The sequence below is a fragment of the Phacochoerus africanus genome, chromosome 9 (assembly GCF_016906955.1).
Source record: "Phacochoerus africanus isolate WHEZ1 chromosome 9, ROS_Pafr_v1, whole genome shotgun sequence".
In the NCBI taxonomy this organism is placed as follows: domain Eukaryota; kingdom Metazoa; phylum Chordata; class Mammalia; order Artiodactyla; family Suidae; genus Phacochoerus; species Phacochoerus africanus.
Window position 1 is genome coordinate 2034535 of NC_062552.1, and position 20969 is coordinate 2055503.

At 54.6% G+C, this 20969-nt stretch overlaps 1 protein-coding gene across 2 annotated transcripts in view; it reads right to left on the reverse strand.

Moving 5' to 3' along the window:
* The window catches only part of SLC22A23 (solute carrier family 22 member 23), a 143230-nt gene that overhangs the window by 37969 nt on the left and 84292 nt on the right, over window positions 1-20969 (reverse strand). For both annotated transcript variants that reach the window (XM_047797326.1, XM_047797327.1), the window contains exon 4: window positions 2170-2338. In XM_047797326.1, the coding sequence (XP_047653282.1) occupies window positions 2170-2338 (169 nt within the window). The remainder of the gene's footprint in view (window positions 1-2169; window positions 2339-20969) is intronic.

Consider the following 20969-nt stretch of genomic DNA (forward strand, 5'->3'; position numbering starts at 1 on the left):
CCCATGTGGGCCAGGCCCAGACCTCTGCACGAGACCCTTCTCTGCCATTTCTCCCTGTCAGGTGGCCTCTTCCTTGGGACAGGTGGGGACAGAGCCTGGGCAGAGCCCTGCGGCCTGGGAGGGGATGGAGGGCAGGCGGACGGTCTTTACTGGTCTGTGAGTCTCCAGCAGGCTGTGCCCCTGGAGGGCAGGAAGCGGGGGGTGCCTGTCTGCAGAGCAGGTGCGCCAGGGCAGCGGGCACCTCTAGGTGCTCAGGGAAGCAGGGATGAGGGACGGGGGCTCGGGGAAGGCGGGAGACAGCACAGCCCGGGCTCGGGGGCCAGCTGGGTGTCCTCAGTTTTGTCATCTGTACAACGGGGCCATGAAATTCCCAGCCTGAATGATCTCTCATTTGTACAGTGCTGGCCATTTGTGTCCGGCGTGGACACGCTACAGGCACGTGTTCAATAAGAAGTGCCCTCAGCTCCCAGCCAAGCTCCGCTCGGCTCTGGGGCAGCGGGGGCAGGTCCCGGAGAGGCCTCCTCGGGTGACAAAGGAAATGCTGCCCACCGTCCTGCTTTGGGGACTGAATTTTCTCTCTGCCCCCTTCCCTGCTGGAGGGAGGGGGGGGGTCCCCAAACCCACAGGCCCCTGTGGGAGGGGCCGAGGAGCAAGACCTCTGGGACAAGGGAGGCTGGTGGGGGCACCGGGTGGAAGCAGTTTTGGTGGCTGTTGCCTCAGGGCAGCCTCTGGGCAGGGGGCCTTTGCAGCCTCCCCACTGCTGCCAAGGCTCTGAGGACGTGGGAGCAAGAACTGGGCTTTTTTTTTTTTTGTCTTTTTAGGGCCACACCCACGGCATATAGAGGTTCCCAGACTAGGGGTCGAATCGGAGCTGGAGCTGCCGGTCTACACCACAGCCATAGCAACACCAGATCCAAGCCGCGTCTGCGACCTACACCACAGCTCACGGCAACACCGGATCCTTAACCCATGGAGTGAGGCCAGGGATTGAACCCACAGCCTCATGGTTCCTAGTCGGATTCATTTCCTCTGTGCCACGAGGGGAACTCCAAGAACTGGGCTCTTGAGGAAAAGCCACCTGCCCTATACTCAGTGACTCTCCTGCTGGGTGGGGGGTGGGGCCAGCTATGGAGCTGAAAGGGAGCAGCTTTCCCTGCCACCGCCCCGCCCCCGCCCCCCCAGCATCTTAGGAAAAACGCCCGGTGAATGGCCGGCTCCATTGTAGGGAACACTTAAAGCTAAGACCCAACTGACTTCTTGCCAGAAACTTGTCTTTCATCAGTGGCTCAAAAACAGGAATACAGTGTAGTGAGTAAAACTTAGTCTCCGATATCTCGTACCTGTGGGTCAAGGGAGACTTCGGCATAGAGGGAGGGTGCGGGGGGGGGGGGGGGGGGGAGAAAGAGAAGAGCTATTTACGGAAAGGGCACAATGCTCACTTCTGGGGGGTACACGCCCCTCTATCCGAGAGCTGTGGTTTTCAACCCGGCTCAACAGGAATCCCCTGAGAAGCCTATAAGCATCTAACTGGCCGGGTCATACCCCCGGGCCAGTGTGTTCAGCGCTTTTGTCCCTGAAGTCAGCAAGCCAAAACCGAACAGTGACACACTGGGCTCGTCAGAGCAGGCTGGACAGACCCCCCTCTGTAAAGGAGCACGAGGACATGCTTTTGGCTCTGTGGGGCCACGCTGTCTTGGCGACACCTGCTCAACTCGGCCGAGGTGGGACGAGTGGGCACGGATGATACGTGCGTCAGCATGTGAGCACAGCTGTGTTCCAGTAACACTTTATTTGCAGAAACAGAGTCGGTCCCGTTGGTCCATCCCTAACCTAGAGGAGGTGGGGGCTCTGCTAAATCCCTGCCCAACATCTCCCCTCCCAGTACGAGACCCCACCCTTCGAAAACCCATTCGTGAAAGTCATGTCAGAACACCCAGCGAGCAGGGGTCCAGCCTGACGACGGAGGGCACGTCCCTGAGCGGGGCCAGGGCGCCTGGAGCTCCCGCTACGCCCCATCTGCTTTTGTGCATATGTTAGAACATGTCCCGAGATAAAACACTTGGAAAAGGAAATTTTTAAAAAGAGAGGCAAAAACTCCCCTGAAAAGCCACAAGCTGAGGCTGGCGGCAAGTCTGGGGACCAGGGGGCAAGGGTGGGCGGGGTACTCACGACCAGCAGAGCAGCATGAGCAGGAAGGGGCAGATGATGAGGGCCTGCAGCACCTGCCAGTCCCGGCACAGGGCGGCCAGCCCGGGCATGAGGAACTGCCCCGCCATGGCCACGAAGCTCGCCACCATCGTGATCGTGAACCGTTTCCCGGGGGGGCACAGCTCGATTCCTGGAACACAGGAGGGACGAGAGAGACGTCAGTGCCCAGCCCTGCATCCGGGGAGCCCAGGGGCAGGGGCGCCCGGCCAGCACGCTTCCCAACCCGCCGAGGACGGCAAGATGCTGTGTCCAGGCTGAGATGCTCGTGCTCAGGGCGGGATGCGCCGAGGCTCCTCCGGCCCAGGGAGCGAGCCGTGGTGGAAGAGTAACTGGACGCAGCCTGGCCCGGGACCCGGGAGACGCCTGCTATCCAGAGGGTGGTGGAGTCTGCGCCGCCCACGCGGCCCTGACGCCCTCTGCTCCCCAGGCGCCTCTGAGCTCCCCGGGTGCTGGGCCAGGGCCCCTCCCCACCTCTGCCCAGGGCGAGGGAACGTCCGTCCGCCGGCTCCCCCCACCTCACCACCCCTCCTTGTGCCAGCACCCCCGGAACGTGGAGTTCCAGGCCAGCCACCCACGCGTGGGAGCAGGCCAGACCAGCCGCACCCAGCCTGTCTTCGGAGCAGGACAGAAACCAAACCGTGGAGCAGACGGGATCCGTGGGGCGGCCTCGCCAAGCGACCCCTGGAATTCTGCGGGCCTTGAGACCTCTCCCCGCCCCTCTCCGAGGACAGGTCCGAGTCACCGTCACAGCTCCCCAGACACTGGGGTCTGCCATCAATAAATGTCTCCTGTTTGCAAGAATCTATGCTTTAACTTAACCCTGAGTGAGAAAGATGGTCACCAAACCCCACGCTGTAGCACCCAAGCGACAACCAGCACACACTTCGCACCTGCAGTCCTGTAACAAAGGGCCTCGAAACAGGACGGGCAGCTGGGCTTCATGCATCTGCCCTTACAGAGCCTCGTGTCCGTTCGTTACTACGGTTTGCCACATTCAACAACTTGCCGTATACCCTGAAGCTTTTCTTTTTAAAGACAGTGCAGTTAAAATTATTTATGAGGGAGGAGTTCCTGTGGTGGCTCAGAGGTAATGAACCCGACAAGGATCTGTGAGAATTCAGGCTCGATCCCTGGCCCTGCTCAGTGGGCTAAGGATCTGGCATTTCACTGAGCTGTGGTGTAGGTCGCAGGCGCAGCGTTGCTGTGGCTGTGGTGTAGGCTGGCAGCTGCAGCTCTGATTCAACTCCTAGGCTGGGAACCTCCATATACTTCAGGTGCAGCCCTAAAAAGACAATATATATAAATTTTTTAAAAATTTTATTTCTAGGGCTATACCCTCGGGATCACGGCAAGGCGGGATCTGAGCTGTTTCTGTGACCTACACCACAGCTCACAGCAACACCGGATCCTTAACCAACTGAGCGAGGCCAGAGATGGAACCCACAACCTCATTGATACTAGTTGGGTTCTTAACCTGCTGAGCCACAATGGGAACTCCTAAAATTATTATTGTTATTATTTTGTGTGTTGTCTTTTTAGGGCCACACCTACGGCATACGGAGGTTCCCAGGGTAGGAGTCAAATCGGAGCTGTAGCTGCCAGCCTACGCCACAGTCACAGCAACGTGGGATCTGAGTCGCATCTGCAACCTACACCACAGCTCATGGCAATGCTGGATCCTTAACCCACTGGGCGAAGCCAGGGATCGAATCCGCGTCCTCATGGATACTAGTCAGGTTCTTAACCTGATAAGCCACAAATGGGAACTCCTGATTATTTATCAGGGGAGAAAGACCCTCAGGAGAGAAAGCTGCTGATGCCTCTGTACCCAGAGGCTGTTCGCGGATCAGGGGCTACCGGCCACCTGCTGGTTGTCTGGAGGCCAGAGCAGAGGTCGGAGGCTGCAAGGCTGCAAGGGGGGAGCAGATCAGAGGGGAGAAGAGGCAAAGTGCGCTTGGCCACAAGGGTGGGATTGGCGCTGACAAGGATCGGGCGCGATGCCAGCAGCTCACCTGCGGGGAGAGAATGAAGTCCCCAGATGTCCGTTCCTGTCCTGCCACACATTCTCAAGTCCTCATCACAGCTAGTGACTGAGAGAAACTTGGCCTTCCTGACCAAGAACCTCTGCTATTTGATTCAGAAGATGGGACCAAACAGCCCATTCCTGGCCATTTCCCGTGACGCTGTTCCTTGCAGTGCCCAGTCCAGGTTTGTGCGGGACTTACTTCCTGGCAGGGCTCAGGTGGGCAGCCCAGACCTGGCATTTCTGTGCTTCAAAATAATAAAGAGATCAGGGCCTTTTAGAAAAACTAACAGGTGCAGGGCGCAGTGTTCACATATTAAGCACAAGTGGTGGATGTGCTGCAATGGAGACAGACCTCGGCAGCAGCCAGGGCAGGCGTGATGCTCTGAGGCTCGGCGCAGGCTAGGACCGGAAGAGAGAATCTGACACTTGGCCACGCAGGTAGCCAACCCGTAAGCACAGCCAGAGAGGTGACACCCTTGGTTCGCTGGTTGGCCAGGCGCCACGAGGCTGGCGGTCCTCCCCTCCCCGGCTCTTCAACGGTGATGCGGTGAAAATGAAAACACCTGCAGCTGCTGAGCTTTCTCCACGGACCCCCTGGGGACGTCTAACCCCCCCCCCCAGTCAATCTACACTCTGTGCTGTCACACCCAGGACCACAGGGACCTCCCAAACCCGGGCTAGGTCCGGGGTGACAAGGAGCATCAGTCCCTGGCCAGGAGATGGCTCCACGGTCTGACTTCTCCCTCGCCCCTCGCTGAGGCTGCTGCCTGGATCAGGGTCACGCTGACATGACAGTGATGGAGGAGCTCTCCTTTCTGTAAGGCCTGAGCGATCCACTAACTCCTGGCTACTTGGCAGAAGTGTCCCCATGGACTGGCGGCTTGTTAGAGACGGAGCCTCAGGCCCCGCCCACCCCTGCAGGATTGGCACCTGCCTTTGATGGTGACCCCAGACGACCTGCTGAGAAGGGCGGGCTCACTGCGACCCCCCACCCCCCGACCGTAAGCATCACCCGCAGCAGGAGGGACGTTCTGCGTCCCAGACACGCGTCTACGAGGCTGAATAAGTAAAAGCATTTCCCGGCTGCTCCAGGCTCCGTGAGGCTAGGAACCCTTGCAGAGACCTGGCTCTGCTCATCAGGCAGAAAAGTACAGAGCATTCCAACAGACACACGGATTTTCGCAATTCCGCGGGGCGGTGGCAAAACAGCCCTTTGGTGTGAGGACGCAGGGCTGGCACTCACTCGCGGACAAGGACCTCTGGCTTTGACTCACCAGGAATTGATCCCGAACTGCCTAAAATCAACTACGCTCCGAACATGGCTGGAAGGATGTTAAAAAAAAAAAAAGAAAAAAAGCAATTATGCAAGAACCGCAGGCACTTGGCGTTTGCCATTAATCACATGTTCCTTCCGGGTGATGAGAAATCAGTTTTTCTCAAGTGAGGAGACGGACACCTCAGCCGCCCAGCCGGCCGCAGGCGAGGGCCGCAGGCGGGGGTCTTCCCGAGAAGGCCCGACCCCAGCTCTGCCAACAGGGCCACTCCAGGCAGTGGTGCTCCTGGCCTTGGCCCCCAAAGCCGGGGACACCTGCCACCAGCAGGGCCTGTGTCCCCAGTGCCACCGGCCCTGAGGACCTGGGTTCTGGGTGGAACAGGCCACCCCCGGGCAGGTGTCAGCCGTACCGTGGCAGGCCTGGCTGTAAGCTGTGTCACCATCCTGCTCAGAGCCACTTTCTGTGCCGGCGGGGCCACCTCAAGTTATTCTCCGTTACGGGCTTCATTACGCAGAGCAATTAAGGGTTATAAAAACTTTCATCTTGGGTGACGCTTTATAGAGCCAAACATAAAAGTGACTCAAGAGCGGACGTAGCGACAGATGGCTCCACTGCTGTGGTTAAGAGCCTGGACTCTGGAGCCAGGAGGCCTGGGTTCAGACTCTGTCCCCGGACTTATAAACTGTGACCTTGGTTCAGTCCTCCAGGAATTCTGTGCCTCAGTTTCACCATCTGTAAAGTGGGCTGCTGGGAGCACTGAACGTGCAGTCTGCCTGAACCTGGTGAACGCCGCATGTCAGCTTATCCAGGTGATGATGTGACACGTTACTGCCCTATGTCACCATGTGATCACTGCCAAGTCACTCTTTGGTCTCATTTAAATGCTTTCTGATTCATTTGATGTGCTGAATTTCAGGGTAGGACTGAAGTTTCTTCTGAAAGACTGAAAAAGATAAATAACCTAGGACGAAAGTCAACGCTCTCTCTTTTCCATAGATTCTACGTCATGGAGATTCTCCCAGAGCTAGAAACAATCCACCCACTAAAAACAGAACGGAGCGAATCCAAGAAAACTACATCGAAAATCCCTGTTGTCAAAAAAACAAACCCCAAAAAACCTCCCTGTTAAAATGGATTTCCCCTAACGCCAAAATAGAGGCTTATGAGCTATTCTGCTAAGCCTGATGTGTTGCTGATAAGCAGAGAAATGACGGAATACTATGAGAATTAAATAGCATGTAATTAAGACTCCACAGAGGCATCTGGCCTGAGAAGAAACAGGGGCCCGATCCCAACAGCCCCGAGGCCCCACTGTGAGAGCCGTTTCGGCGGCTGTGACGCTGGGAAGCTCTGCTTCTCAGAAGCTGTCAGATTCTTCCAATTTTTCTGGAGGAAAAGAGTCTGGTGCCACCCAGATCCATGACCTTGGGTGACAGAGGCCCGGGGAGGGTCAGCCTGTGTTGCCAGTAATCCGGGGCTGCTGTCTCTCAGCGAAGGAGACAATTCCAGCTCATCCCGGTGGGCCTGGCGTCATCTGGGGCAGGGCCAACCCCAGAGCTGAGCTTCTGTGAAGAGGAGGAAAGCGCCTGCCTGCTGTGCAGCTTTGCCCCTGCCCGAGGGCCAGCCTGCTCTTCAGGAGGCTGCCCTGTGGACCTCAGACCCGCCTAACCGCCCCCCCACCCACCGCCCCCTGCCCCGGCCCCGCCACCTGGGGTGTGAGCCTCCCGCTGGCAGGAAACCTCTTTCTGTCTCCTCCTGGCTCTGTTCTCTGGCTGAGCTTTGACTCGGGTCAAGCTGCTCACACCCACAGGGGGTCACAGGACTCTGTCTCAGAAGCGGCTCGCCCAGCGGCCGCCGGGCCTTCCTGGGTGCTTCTCGGGACACCTCTGGCCCTGCCCCCTGGTGCCATGAGCTGCAGGGGCTCTAAGGGAAACCTGGGAAGGTAGCAGGCATGCTTCAACCCTGGCTGGGGGACCCTTGGCTGGGTTCCCGGGATCAGACGTCAAACGGTACTGGGAACCCGTAGGGACACAGAGACCAGATGTCCTCCAGCGAGGGGACCAGTGGGGACATGCAGCCTGGATGTCCTCCAGCGAGGGCACCCATGCCCCAGGAAGAAGGTTGGAGTCCAGGGGTCAAGGCACGCAAATGAGACTTGAGAGTTCAGAGAGGGTTTCGTGATTCTGCAGTAAGGAGAAAACGCCGTGGTGGCTTCTTTCTCTCTTTGGGAGCAAAAAGGTCAGGGAGAGGGTGTCAATCTGAAAAGGGACCAGCCACCCCTCCACCCCTCCATCCTCCACCTGCATCCTCCACCTGCATCCTCCATCCCCCATCTCTCCATCCCCCATCTCTCATCCTCCATCCCTCCATCCCTCCATCTCTCCATCCCTCCATCCTCCACCTGCATCCTCCACCTGCATCCTCCATCCCCCATCTCTCCATCCCCCATCTCTCATCCTCCATCCCTCCATCCCTCCATCTCTCCATCTCTCCATCCCTCCATCCTCCACCTGCATCCTCCACCTGCATCCTCCATCCCCCATCTCTCATCCTCCATCTCTCATCCTCCATCCCTCCATCCCTCCATCTCTCCATCCCTCCATCCTCCACCTGCATCCTCCACCTGCATCCTCCATCCCCCATCTCTCATCCTCCATCCCTCCATCCCGCCATCCTCCATCCCTCCAAGGTCCCATCCAGCTTGGAGATTCCACATCCTGTACACCAGCCCCGAAGGGCTTTGTATGCAGGTGAACCAAACTGAAACACTCCCCACCTCCTGTAAAGGCACAGGGAAGACGCGGCTGAAATCAGCCCCACGGTCTGGATGGAGGAGCTGGAGGGTTCGGAGCTGGGGGGGAGGGAATCCGGGGCGGTATCACCGGAAGCCAGCTCCACTGCGACTGCTAAGTGTGACCTCTGTGTGACCTCTGCAAACTCCGAGGCTGGGGACAGGGCACCAGGGCCACCAGGTCCGTGTGGAGCCCTGGCAGGAACACGGGCTGCTCAGGGCCAGTCCTCCACGTGGAGCCCGCTCCCTCCGCCTCCCAGCCTCCTCGGTTATCAGCCAAGTGCTTAGGAGAGAAACTGCCCCCAAAGGAGGCCACGGATGAAGGGGTGGCAGCGCAGACCCCCAGTTTTGGAAGGGGTGGCAGTGCAGACCCCCAGATCAGGCCTTAGCTCCCTCCAGCCTGGCCTTGGCGCCGGTGATGCCCATCTGGGCCCTGGCTCCGCGCCTCCCTCCCCCCCTACAAGGGGGCTGTGCTCAGCGGCCCTGCCAGGCCCCCACCCCACCTGCCCGCCTCCCTCCTCTTCCCAGCTGGCCTGGAAAGGGATGTGCCGCTGCCTAATTACTGCCCTGGCCAAGGCCCGGGGCGGAACCCTGGAAAATAGACCGACCTCTGCCATGTGACTGCGGAGCTCCTCATTATAGCAAGAGCGCCCGCGACAGCCGCGTGGGGACTCAAATAGCATCTGGGGGCGTGACTGTGCAAGGCTGCTATTATCACCTTGGCCCCAGGAAGACTTCCTGCTCCTCCTAATTTAGGACCTGCCAACCTAAGGGGGCAGTTAACGCTGTCTCCGCTTAGAGAAAATGAAAATAAAAATACAGAAACTTAAAATATTTCCCATATTTCCCACAAATCACGTTCCAGCGTCTGCCAGACACACACGTTCACGCTCCACCGCAGAACCACGCGAGGCAGGGGTCGGGCTACCCATCGGGTCTCCGGCGCTGGGCAGAGGCACACCTCTGCTCTCTGGGGGCTCACACGCCAGCAGGCGCTCTTCATGCATGAAACTCACTCGTCTGCACACCTCTGTCACGTGGGCTGTCTTTCATGCTCCTTTTCCACCAGGGGACCCTGAGGTTCAGAGTGAGTCAGTGACTTGTCCAAGATCACACAGCTAAGGAAGGAACAAGGCAGGCGTGGAAGCCAGGGCCCCGTCCCCTCTGGTTCGTCCCCTACCTTGGCTGCAGGCAGGAGCTCGCTCTAAACGGAGTCCCTGGTGGGTCCGGCCTCTCCAGGGTGCGGCGCCGGAATCCAAGCCTCTGGAGGCCAGGCCTCCCCGGCTTTGCTCACCGCCCTTCCTTGGAGCCCAGGCGGGTGCCCTGCTCTCAGCAGGACTCAGGGATCTGTCACACGAAGGACGTAACGGCGGACCCTTCCTGTCCAGCTCAGTGGCTTTACCCGTGCTCCTCTCTTCTCAGATTTCCACGACGGACGCAAGGAAGGACCCGGTGGCTGAGATCAATCAGTGAACGTGCAGAAGTGGGTCTTACTCAAGAGCCCACCACGGTCCACGTGTTCGCGCGGATGACCAGGGGAAAGACGCCCACGAAGCCCAGCTACTGTCCGTTCTACAGGACGAGCCGCAAAGCTCAGTGGCCTCTCGAGACAATCCTTCTTGCTCTCAGCTTATGCATCTCTCTCTCTCTCTGTTTTTACTTTTTAGGGCTGCACCTGCCATATATGGAAGTTCCCAGGCCTGGGGTCGAATTGGAGCTATGGTTGCCGCCTACAGCACAGCCATGGAAGGCCGGATCTGAGCTGCATCCGCGACCTACACCACAGCTCACAGCAACACCGGATCCTTAACCCACCGAGCGAGGCCAGGGACCGAACCCAAGTCCTCATGGATCCTAGTTGGGTTCTTTTTTTTTTTTTTGTCTTTTGTCTTTTCTTTTTTTTGTTGTTGTTGTTGCTATTTCTTGGGCCGCTCCCGTGGCACATGGAGGTTCCCAGGCTAGAGGTTGAATCGGAGCTGGAGCCACCGGCCTACGCCAGAGCCACAGCAACGCGGGATCCGAGCCGCGTCTGCAACCTACACCACAGCTCACGGCAACGCCGGATCGTTAACCCACTGAGCAAGGGCAGGGACCGAACCCGCAACCTCATGGTTCCTAGTCAGATTCATTCACCACTGCGCCACGACGGGAACTCCCCTAGTTGGGTTCTTAACCCACTGAGCCATGGCGGGAGCTACTCACTTTATTTCTCCTAGAGGAACATTTTGGTAACCAGTTTTTCTGCTCAGACATCTCTCCTGTTTAAAAACAACGCATGTCCAGCACTACACGCTTAAGCATTTAAATGAAGACAGTTTTCAGGACTTAATCAGAGGCAAGCAACCCAAGGAGAGAAGTGACCTGACACGTCGGGACAGCTGCGAGTCCACTGAAACCCTCGCCCTTCCGGTCCGCTGGGCACTTTCCCGCTGAGCGAAGGAGCGGAGACGGCGAGCGGGTGAATTTGGGGTCAAGGGCACGTGTTAGGAATCGCCACCACGGTTTCCGGTGCCAGTTCCAAACCTCACCCTCCCTGGTACCACCCATTCTACAGATAAAAACCACACTTACTGACCAATCAGGCGGCACCCTCAGATTATGCACCCAAGCAAATCCGGGCCTCACGGGCTCCTGACCCGCAGCCTCAGAGGATGGTGCCTGATGGGACAGACAGTCCCCAGTTGTTCCCAGCAATGCCTGGTGACAGCGGCGCTCGGCTCCCAGACATCGGGGAGCAGGGCAGAGGCGGGGGGACACGTCACCCAGGGCTCACGTCTCTTCATCAGCATCCTCAACACTGCTGGCACTTTGTGAGCTTGACAAGCAGTCAGCAAATCGGGGGTCGGCTTTGTGGTAAAGGGAATGCAGGTCGACACGGGTTCTGAGGGTCCTTCCTGTGCGACGCCTGGTAACGGTAAAGGCACTTCACTCCTGGGCGTTTTTTGGCTCTGAACTTTTTTTTCTTTTTGTCTTTTTGCCTTTTCTAGGGCCGCTCCCACAGCATACGGAGGTTCCCAGGCTAGGGGTCTAATCGGAGCTGTAGCCGCCGGCCTACACCACAGCTCACAGCAACGCTGGATCCTTAACCCACGGAGAGAGGCCAGGGATCGAAGCCGCAACCTCATGGTTCCTAGTCAGATTCATTAACCACTGGGCCACGACGGGAACTCCTCTGAATTACATTTGTAAAGAACTCTTCTCCCCAGTGAGGGCTGTTCAGAAGAGGAAGCACCGAAGCGTCACACCACGGCAGGTGATGGATCTTTTTGCACGTCGTGTCACTCTCCCTGGCCCCACCTTGCTCAGAGCAAAGCGGTCCTTCGCGATGACTCAAGCCACACGTGCTCTCCACCCCCTCCCCCCACCGCAGCCCACTGACCTCCTTGCTGCACTGGCTGTCCGTCCCCTGTGCCTGGAACACCTTCCCAGAGTGTCACATGCTCCCTGCTCCCTTTCTGCAGGTCTCCACCCAAGTGTCATGTGTCAGGAAGCTCCGTCCGACCACCACATACAAAACCGCAATCCCTGAGTTCCCTGGCGGCCTGATGGTTAAGGATTCAGCATTGTCACTGCTGCGGGTCAGGTTTGGTCCCTGGCCTGGGAACTTTCATATGCCATGGGCGCAGCCAGAAACGAAAAACCCAAACCCCAGCCATCCCTACGCCGTCTCACCCCCCACCCTGCCAAGTTCTCCCTGCTGACTCACCACATGGGCACAGGGTCTCTGCAGGGCAGTTCTCGAGTGTGGCCCAGACCGGCCAAAACCACAGGAAACACAAATTCTACGGCCTTCTGCAGACCTGCTGAATCCACACTGAGGGTCGGTCCTGCCACCTGCGTTAACAAGCCCGGCAGCAGACTTTACCAGCACAACAGCCTTCGGTCCTAACGACCCGATTTTATCACAACCAAGGTTTAGATAACAAAATGCAGATTTCTGGGCCTCGCTCTGGAGATCTGGATTCAGGGGGGCTGGGTCGGGGTCCCCAAATCTCCATTTCTAACAAGTTTCCAGGCCAAGTGGATGCTGCCGGTTCGGGCCCCACACCTGGAAACCCAGCCCAGAACACCAGGGGGAGAGCGTCGCACGTCTTCACCCGAGCCCCCGTATTAACGCCCCCCCTTGCGGGTTAAAGTAACACAGATGAGGGCCACACTACAGCTTAGAACACCTGCGGGCCTGCAGGTGGACAGAGACTAGATGCTTACTTTTTCTCATTACCAGACACGTTTATTTTTTCTCACTGAAGAAAATAGTTCTTCCAAAGCCCCAAGGGCAAGGCAGGCAGAAGCATAAGAGGCCTGGAGTTGCAAAGAGTTCAACTCTCTGCTTATTTCAGATGAAAGGAAGCTCAGAGAAAGCCCACCAGGGCTGGTGGGGTCGAATGCCAGGCAGGTAAGATGCTTGTAAGACCCACCTGGCGTGAGAAGTGGGCAACTCACCGTGCGCCCGCTCTGTTTAAAGGCCTTTAAATTCAAAATGAAAAAGGAGAGACCACAATGGACACTTCAGAAATACAAAAGCCATAAAAGAATACTATGAACTGTAGGCCAACAAATTTGACAGCCTAGGAGAAATGGACAGCTGTCTAGAGACTTACCGCCTGCCAAGACTGAATCAAGAAGCAACAGATCAACTGAACAGACTGATCACTAGAAATGAAATTGAGTATGTCGTAAAAACACTCCCTACAAATAAAAGCCCAGGACCAGGGGGCTTCACGGGTGAATTCTACCAACATACAAAGAAGAACTTATTCCCATCCTCCTTAAACTTTTTCAAAAGGTTGCAGAAGAAGGAACACTCCCAAAGACATTCTACGATGCCACCACCACCCTAATTCCCAAACCAGACAAGGATACCACCGAAAAAGAAAACTGTAGGCCAGTATCTTTGATGAATATACATGCAAAAATTCACAACAAAATTTTAGCCAACCGAATCCAACAACATATAAAAAAAGACCATACAGCATGACCAAGTGGGATTCATCCCAGGTGCACAAGGATGGTTCAACATATGCCAATCAATCAACGTCATCCACCACGTTAACAAAAGGAAAGTCAAAAACCACATGATCATCTCAATAGGCGCAAAAAGAGCATTTTACAAAATCCAACATCCATTCATGATAAACACTCTTGCCAAGGTGGGTAGAGAGGGAACATACCTCAACATAATCAAAGCCATTTATGACAAACTCACAGCAAATATAATACTCAATGGAGAAAAGCTGAAAGCCTTCCCACTCAAATCTGGAACAAGACAAGGATGCCCACTCCCACCACTGTTATTCAACACAGTATTGGAAGTCCCAGCCACAGCAGTCAGTCAAACAAAAGAAATAAAAGCCATCCAAATTGGAAGAGAAGAGTAAAACTGTCACTCTATGCAGATGACATGATACTATACATAGAAAACCCTAAGGATTCCACACAAAAAACGACTCGAGCTGATCAATGAATTCAGCAAAGTAGCAGCATACAAGATTAACCTTTAGAAATTGTTGCATTTCTGTACACTAACAATGAAATATTAGAAAAGGCATACGAAAATAAAATATCTTTTAAAATCACACCCCTAAAAATTAAATACCTGGGAATACACCTGACCAAGGAGGTGAAAGACTTATATGCTGAGAACCATAAAACATTAATCGAGGAAATTAAAGAGGATTCAAGAAATGGAAAAATATTCCATGTTCCTGGGTTAGAAAAATTAACATGTAAAAATGGCCATGCTACCCAAAGCAATCTACGATTCAATGCAATCCCTATCAAATTACCCATGACATTTTTCACAGAACTACAACAAACAATCCAAAAATTTATATGGAACCATAAAAGACCCAGGATTGCCAAAACAATTCTGAGAATAAAAACCAAGCAGGAGGCATAACTCTCTCAGACTTCAGACAATATTACAAAGCCATGGTCATCCAGACAGTGTGGTACTGGTACCAAAACAGACAGATAGACCAAAGGAACAGAAGAGAGAACCCAGAAATAAACCCAGACACCTGCAGTCAATTAATCTTTGACAAAGGAGGCAAGAATATAAAATGGGAAAAAGACAGTCTTTTCAGCAAGTGGTGCTGGGAAAACTGGACAGCTACATGTAAATCAATGAAACTAGCACACGCTCTCATGCTGTGCACAAAAATAAACTAAAAATGGCTTAAAGACTTAAACATAATCCCACTCCTGGGCATCCATCCAGAGAAAACACGACTCACAGAGACACATGCACTCCGATGTTCATTGCAGCACAATTTTCAACAGCCAGGACAGGGAAACAACCTAAACGTCCATTGACAGAGGAGTGGATCAAGAAGAGGTGGTACATATACACAATGGAATATTACTCAGCCATTAAAAGGAACGAAATACCAGCATTTTTAGCAACATGGATGGACCTACAAATTATCATGCTAAGTGAAGTCAGCCATACCATGAGACACCAACATCAAATGCTTTCACTGACATGTGGAATCTGAAAAAAGGACAGACCGAACTTCTTTGCAGAACAGATGCTGACTCACAGACATTGGAAAACTTATGGTCTCTGGAGGAGACAGTTTGGGGGGTGGGGGGATGTGCTTGGGCTGTGGGGTGGAAATCCTATGAAATTGGATTGTGATGATCATTGTACAGTGACAGGTGTGATAAACTCATTTGAGTAATTAAAAAAAATAAAGTTAACCAATGCTAATTTAAAACAAATAAAGTTAACTAATGCTAATTAAAAAAAAAAAGACTTAAACATAAGACAAGATACCATCAAACTCCTAGAAGAGAACAGAGGCAAAACATTCTCTGACATGAACCGTACCAACCAATGTTTTCTTTTTTTTTTTTTGTCTTTTTGCTATTTCTTGGGCCGCTCCTGCGGCATATGGAGGTTCCCAGGCTAGGGGTCGAATCGGAGCTGTAGCCAGAGCCACAGCAACACAGGATCCGAGCCGCGTCTGCGACCTACACCACAGCTCACGGCAACGCCGGATCCTTAACCCACTGAGCAAGGGCAGGGACCGAACCCACAACCTCATGGTTCCTAGTCCGATTCGTTAACCACTGCGCCACGACGGGAACTCCGTACCAATGTTTTCTTAGGTCAGACTCTGAAAGCAACAAAAATAAAAGCAAAAATAAACCAATAGGACCTAATCAAACTGACGAGCTTTTGCACAGCAAAGGAAATCATAAAAAAAACAAACAAACAAAAAGACAACTTACAGAATGGGAGAAAATAGTTTCAAATGACGCAACTGACAAGGGCCTAATCTCTAAAATACACAAAAAACTTTTACAACTCAACAGCAAAAAAACCAACAGCCCAATTGAAAAATGGGCAAAAAGAGCCAAATACACATTTCTGCAAAGAAGACAGACAGATGGACAACAAGCACATGAAAAGACACTCAACATCACTGATTATTAGAGAAACGCAAATCAAAACTGCTATGAGGCACCACCTCACACCTGTCAGAATGGCCATCGTGAATAAATCCACAAATAACAAATGCCTGAGAGAGTGTGGAGAACAGGGAACCCTCCTGCACTGCTGGTAGGAATGTAAATTGGTACAACCACTGTGGAAAACAGTAAGGAAGTACCTCAGAAAACTAAATACACAACTGCCACAGGACCCAGCAATCCCACTCTTGGGCATATATCCGGACAAAACCTTCCTGGAAAAAGACACATGCACCCTTATGTTCACGGCAGCACTATTCACAAGAGCCAAGATATGGAAGTAACTTAAATGTCCATCAACAGATGAATGGATTAAGAAGATGTGGTATAGATACACAATGGAATACGACTCAGCCATAAAAAAGAACAAACTAATGCCATCTGCAGCAACATGGATGGAACAAGAGACTCTCATGCCAAGTGACGTAAGTCAGAAAGAGAAAGAAAAATACCACATGATATCATTTATATCTGGAATCTAATATACAGCACAAATGAATGTTTCCACAAAAAGAAAATCATGGACTTGGAGAACAGGCTTGTAGTTGCCAAGGGGGGAGGGTGTGGGATGGACTGGGCATCTGGGGTTAACAGATGCAAACCACTGCATTTGGAGTGGATAAGCAATGAGATCCTGCTGTATGGCGCTCGGAACTCTGTCTAGTCACTTATGATGGAGCCTGATAATGTGAGAAAAAAGAATGTATACACGTGTGTGCGCCTGGGTCACCTTGCTGTACAGCAGAAAACTGACAGAACATGTAAACCAGCTATCATGCAAAAAATAAAAATCATTAAAAATAAATAAATTCAGTTAGAAAACAAATCTCTGTTTGGGTCACATGAACATGACTTGGGGCCCGGGTCTGTCACGCGCTGCCAACCAGCTGGCTTCATCCAGGGTAAAGAAAGGTCGTGGAGGTCGCGGGCAGCTAATGTGGGGCCAGCACCCACCCCTGGGGCTCTGGGCCTTTCCGCACGCGGCCTCGGAGAGGCGCCCACTTGGATGCTTTTCAGTCTGTTTTAAGATGGAAATTACAGGAGTTCCCGTCGTGGCGCAGTGGTTAACGAATCCGACTAGGAACCATGAGGTTGCGGGTTCGATCCCTGGCCTTGCTCAGTGGGTTCAGGATCCGGCGTTGCCGTGAGCTGTGGCGTAGGCTGCAGACGCGGCTCGGATCCCGAGTTGCTGTGGCTCTGGCGTAGGCCGGTGACTACAGCTCCGACTCGACCCCTAGCCTGGGAGCCTCCATATGCCACGGGAGCGGCCCAAGAAATAGCTAAAAAGACAAAAAAAAAAAAAAAAGGAAATTACAATAGAAACAGAAGCCAAACACGACGTGGCACGTGGCGCTTAAACCCAGCTCCCCTCCCCCACCAAGACCGGTGCTGCTTTGTGCCGAATCGCACCTGTAACAGCACCTGCCAAGGGCCAGGCGGGCTGGTGACTGGGAAGGGGTCCAATGGCAGGTCTGGGTGACAGTTCACCCCGGCCAGAGGGTGACACGGGTTCCCCTCCCGACCCAAGTGGCATGGGGTGTCCTCGCAGCGGCAGGTTCTGGGGTCCTGCGGTCCACTGCTTCTCCTTCCTGTGGAGTTTGCCTGCGCATTTCCTGCACGTGGCGGGAAGGGACACTGCCCCCTCGGTGGCAGAGTCTGTCCACATCCACACAGGAGTCAGGTCAGGGGGTGCGTGGCTCTGACGCCCTGTTAAGGGCGCTCCCAAGGTCACCCAGCCTTTGTCACCCACCCCACCCCCGCCCAGATGTGGGCTCCTAAACAGATGCTACACACCTGTAACTGCAGGTAATAGACGGCCCCTCCCCCAATGCCCCCGCCCCGGCAGCATCCCCTCTCCTCCCCCCAACACAGGGGCTGGGGTCAGATGCTTCTCTCCAGGGGTCAGGGCTGTACCTGCCGTGCCAGCTCTGTGATGCCTGAGCTTGTAGCCCAGTGGGTCAGGCCTGGGCCAAAGCCGGCGCCCCCCGCCCCCACCCTGGAAACACACACAGGCTGTGCACCCACCGGGCTCAGCTGTCCTTCAAACGCCCGTCACCGGATCCGAGTCCCGCCGAGCAACACTCACACACACGGTCCCACTGCTTAGGCTCCTATCGGCCACCTCTCCTCAGCGAGGCTCCATCTCCGTCCGTGGCCGTCAAGGGGGCCGGCCCTTAACGAGCTGAGCGCATCCATGCGCGCCCACTCCAGGTTGCCGAGACCTAATGAAACACTCAGCAAGCAGCCAAATGTCTAAGGGCTGTAGGTTGCTCGTGAATTGTCCATCTGCTTCCCAACATAATGACACTGACGGAGGACCCTGGGGACGAGCGGCAGTCGGGCCAGCCAGGAGCAGCTCCCACCCGTGAGAAGAAAGCAAAGCACTGTCATCTGGAAAGGGGCAAGTGGAAGGCACCAGACGGCAGGAGAAGGTCCACGCATCCTACAAACATTCAGGGAGTTATTCCTTCAATGAGGCTTTTACTTGATGCATTAATTCCTAAGATTTTTTTTTTCCTTTTCAGGGCCGCACCTGCGGCACATGGGAGTTCCCAGGTTAGGGGTTGAATCGGAGCTGCAGTTGCCGGCCTAACACCACAGCTGCGACAACATCGGATCCTTAACCCACTGGGGATGGAACCTGTGTCCCAGCATGCCAGAGAGATCGCTGATCCCGCTGCACCACAGCAGGAACTCCTTAAAATTATTTAAATCACAAAAATATTTCAAGGATATTGACTAAGTATAAGAAGCAATGGAGACGCTGTGCCCAATACGTGGCTCCAATCTTTCCATCTACCTTATCCACTCCCTCCTTTTTTTAGTGAAGAAAATGCAACAGACACAGTGGAAGCCCCCTAGTGGTCCCTTTGGGCCAAGGACCGTGCTACTGAAAGTTCAAAGGTGAACCAGTGGCATCCAGCAACCATGTGGTGGGGAACCTGGGCTCTGGGGCCAGACGGACGGGTTCTGAGTGTTAGGTTGGTCCCGGGAAAAACCAGACTTGGCTTTAGGCTCTCGCCCTGCTCCTGGAGAGATGTGCCCAAGACCTGACTAAGTCTTCCCCGAAATCGTGGGACCCAATCCTAAAGACCAGCCCACTCCCCAGGAGGAGGTGTAAACTCCTTTCATACCCCACTAACAACTCTCCCAAACTGACCGCTCTGTTCCTTGCTCACCCTCTTTACTTAAGAAATGGCCAGTCAGCTTCTGCACAGAACCCCCCTTCTTGGCACCCACATATAACCTCCCTCCTCCAACAGCCCGACGGCTGACCTCCCCTATGAGTCAACCCGGCAGTGCACCCCGCTAATAAGGTCTTTTATGCTTTTCACGCGGGTCTCGTCCTTTTGGCCGACCTTACACGGAGCTCCCTGGACAGCTCAGCTCTGCTTGAGGACACCTGGGTTCCACTGAGGGCACAGGAAGCTCATTCCTATGCGCAGGATGACGCATAAAGAGGCTTTTCCGGGCGGGATGAACAGCATGTCTGGAAAGAACTGCTTTCAAACTTCAAGCAGATTAAGGCTAGTGACCGCTGGCACAAACTCCTTCTTAGAACTGCAGAAACGAGTCCTTAAAATGATCCATCTGCTGCCTCCTCGAAATGGAGTAACCTGTCTCCACGGCTACAAGCCAGCTCTTGGCAGCTTGGGAGCTGGGCAGAGGCAGCCACCGTCCTGGTCCAGGTAAATCATTCCATAAATTGTCGTATCAGGAGACAAGTAGACCCCTCACTGACCAAGTCTTTCTTTATACAAAGGAAATGGCTATTCATCATCAAATACGTGACAAAAGGTCCACCGCTGAGCCTCCAATAAATATGCACCCTGTCCCAGTGCAAAGGACATCTGGCTTCACTAGGATGCTCTACGCTGTCATTTTATTTTATTCTTTATTTTTCCTTATTGGGGCTGCATCTGCAGCCTATGGAAGTTCCCAAGATAGGAGTTGAATCAGAGCTGCAGCTTCCGGCCTGCACCATAGCCACAGCAATGCAGGATCCAAGCTGCATCTGTGACCTACTCCACAGCTCACGGCAATGCCAGATCTTTAACCACTGAGTGAGGCCAGGGATGGAACCTGCATCCTCATGGATGCTCGTCTGATTCTTAACCCACTGAGCCACAATGGGAACCCCTGTGCTCTGTCACTGTAGCGTCACCTCTGTTACAGCCTCGAGTTTGGTGGCCCCCCCGCCAGCACCTGGGGAGCAGCACCCAGAGATGCTTGGTGGCTACAGAGATTCAAATGCAAGGACGTGTGGTGGAGTTTCGTACAATCCACCTCCACTCCCTCAAAAATCGTTCTCAGGGGCAAAGGCCTCATTTTTAAGGGACAAGGAAAGAACACGGTGCCTCTTACAGGACAGACGTGGGGTCTGGGTGTCCGTGGGGGGTGAGGTGGCGCTCCGGGGTCAGAGCCCAGCCCGCGATGCATTTCTTCTGTTGTGCAAACAGATCTGTCCGGGCATCAGGTTGTGGAGCCGGCTGCTCTGTTAGCATTTAAAATGTTCCATTTGCGACTCACGGGAGCTTCAGTCTGGGACCAGGACTCCTCCTGCTCCAGCGGCTCAGACTCAGGGACGGGCTCTCCCCCTCGGGCCGGTACAGCCCCGTCGGTGTGTGGGTGACGCCACGCTGCCCGCCTGCTCCGTTCCCGCGCTGCCTCCTTGTGGACCCGCTTCAGCCGCCTCTAAACCCACTACTGCACACCTGGAACTAAACTCCCTGCGCCCGGCCCCACCCCACAGTCCACCCTGACCCCCTAGGTCGGCTAACGTCACATGCACCCTCCACCCCCGGGCTGAGGGCCCCCCGCTTGGACTCAGTCCATGGGTCCGGGAAGCTTCTTCTTCACGGACCCTCTCAGACCTGACTGTCCCCACCTCCGCAGCTCCCGCTCCGGCAGGGTCCCCACCTTCCCCTTCTCTGGTCTCCTGCGAGCCCCTAGCAGGAGTGCCCTCTGCTTCTCCCAGGCCTCCCACTGGGCAGATCCTGGCCTTGCTGATGCCCAGGACGGATGCCGAGGCTTCCAAGACCCAGCCTGGTGTCCCTGGACCCAGAACCCGAGGGGCTGTTTGGGATCAGGACACACCGCACACGCCCCCCACTACAGACAGAGACACTGGTGGAAGTTCGGAAACGAGACGAGAGCATAACGCGTGGGTGACGGATGAACCAAAGGCCCGGGG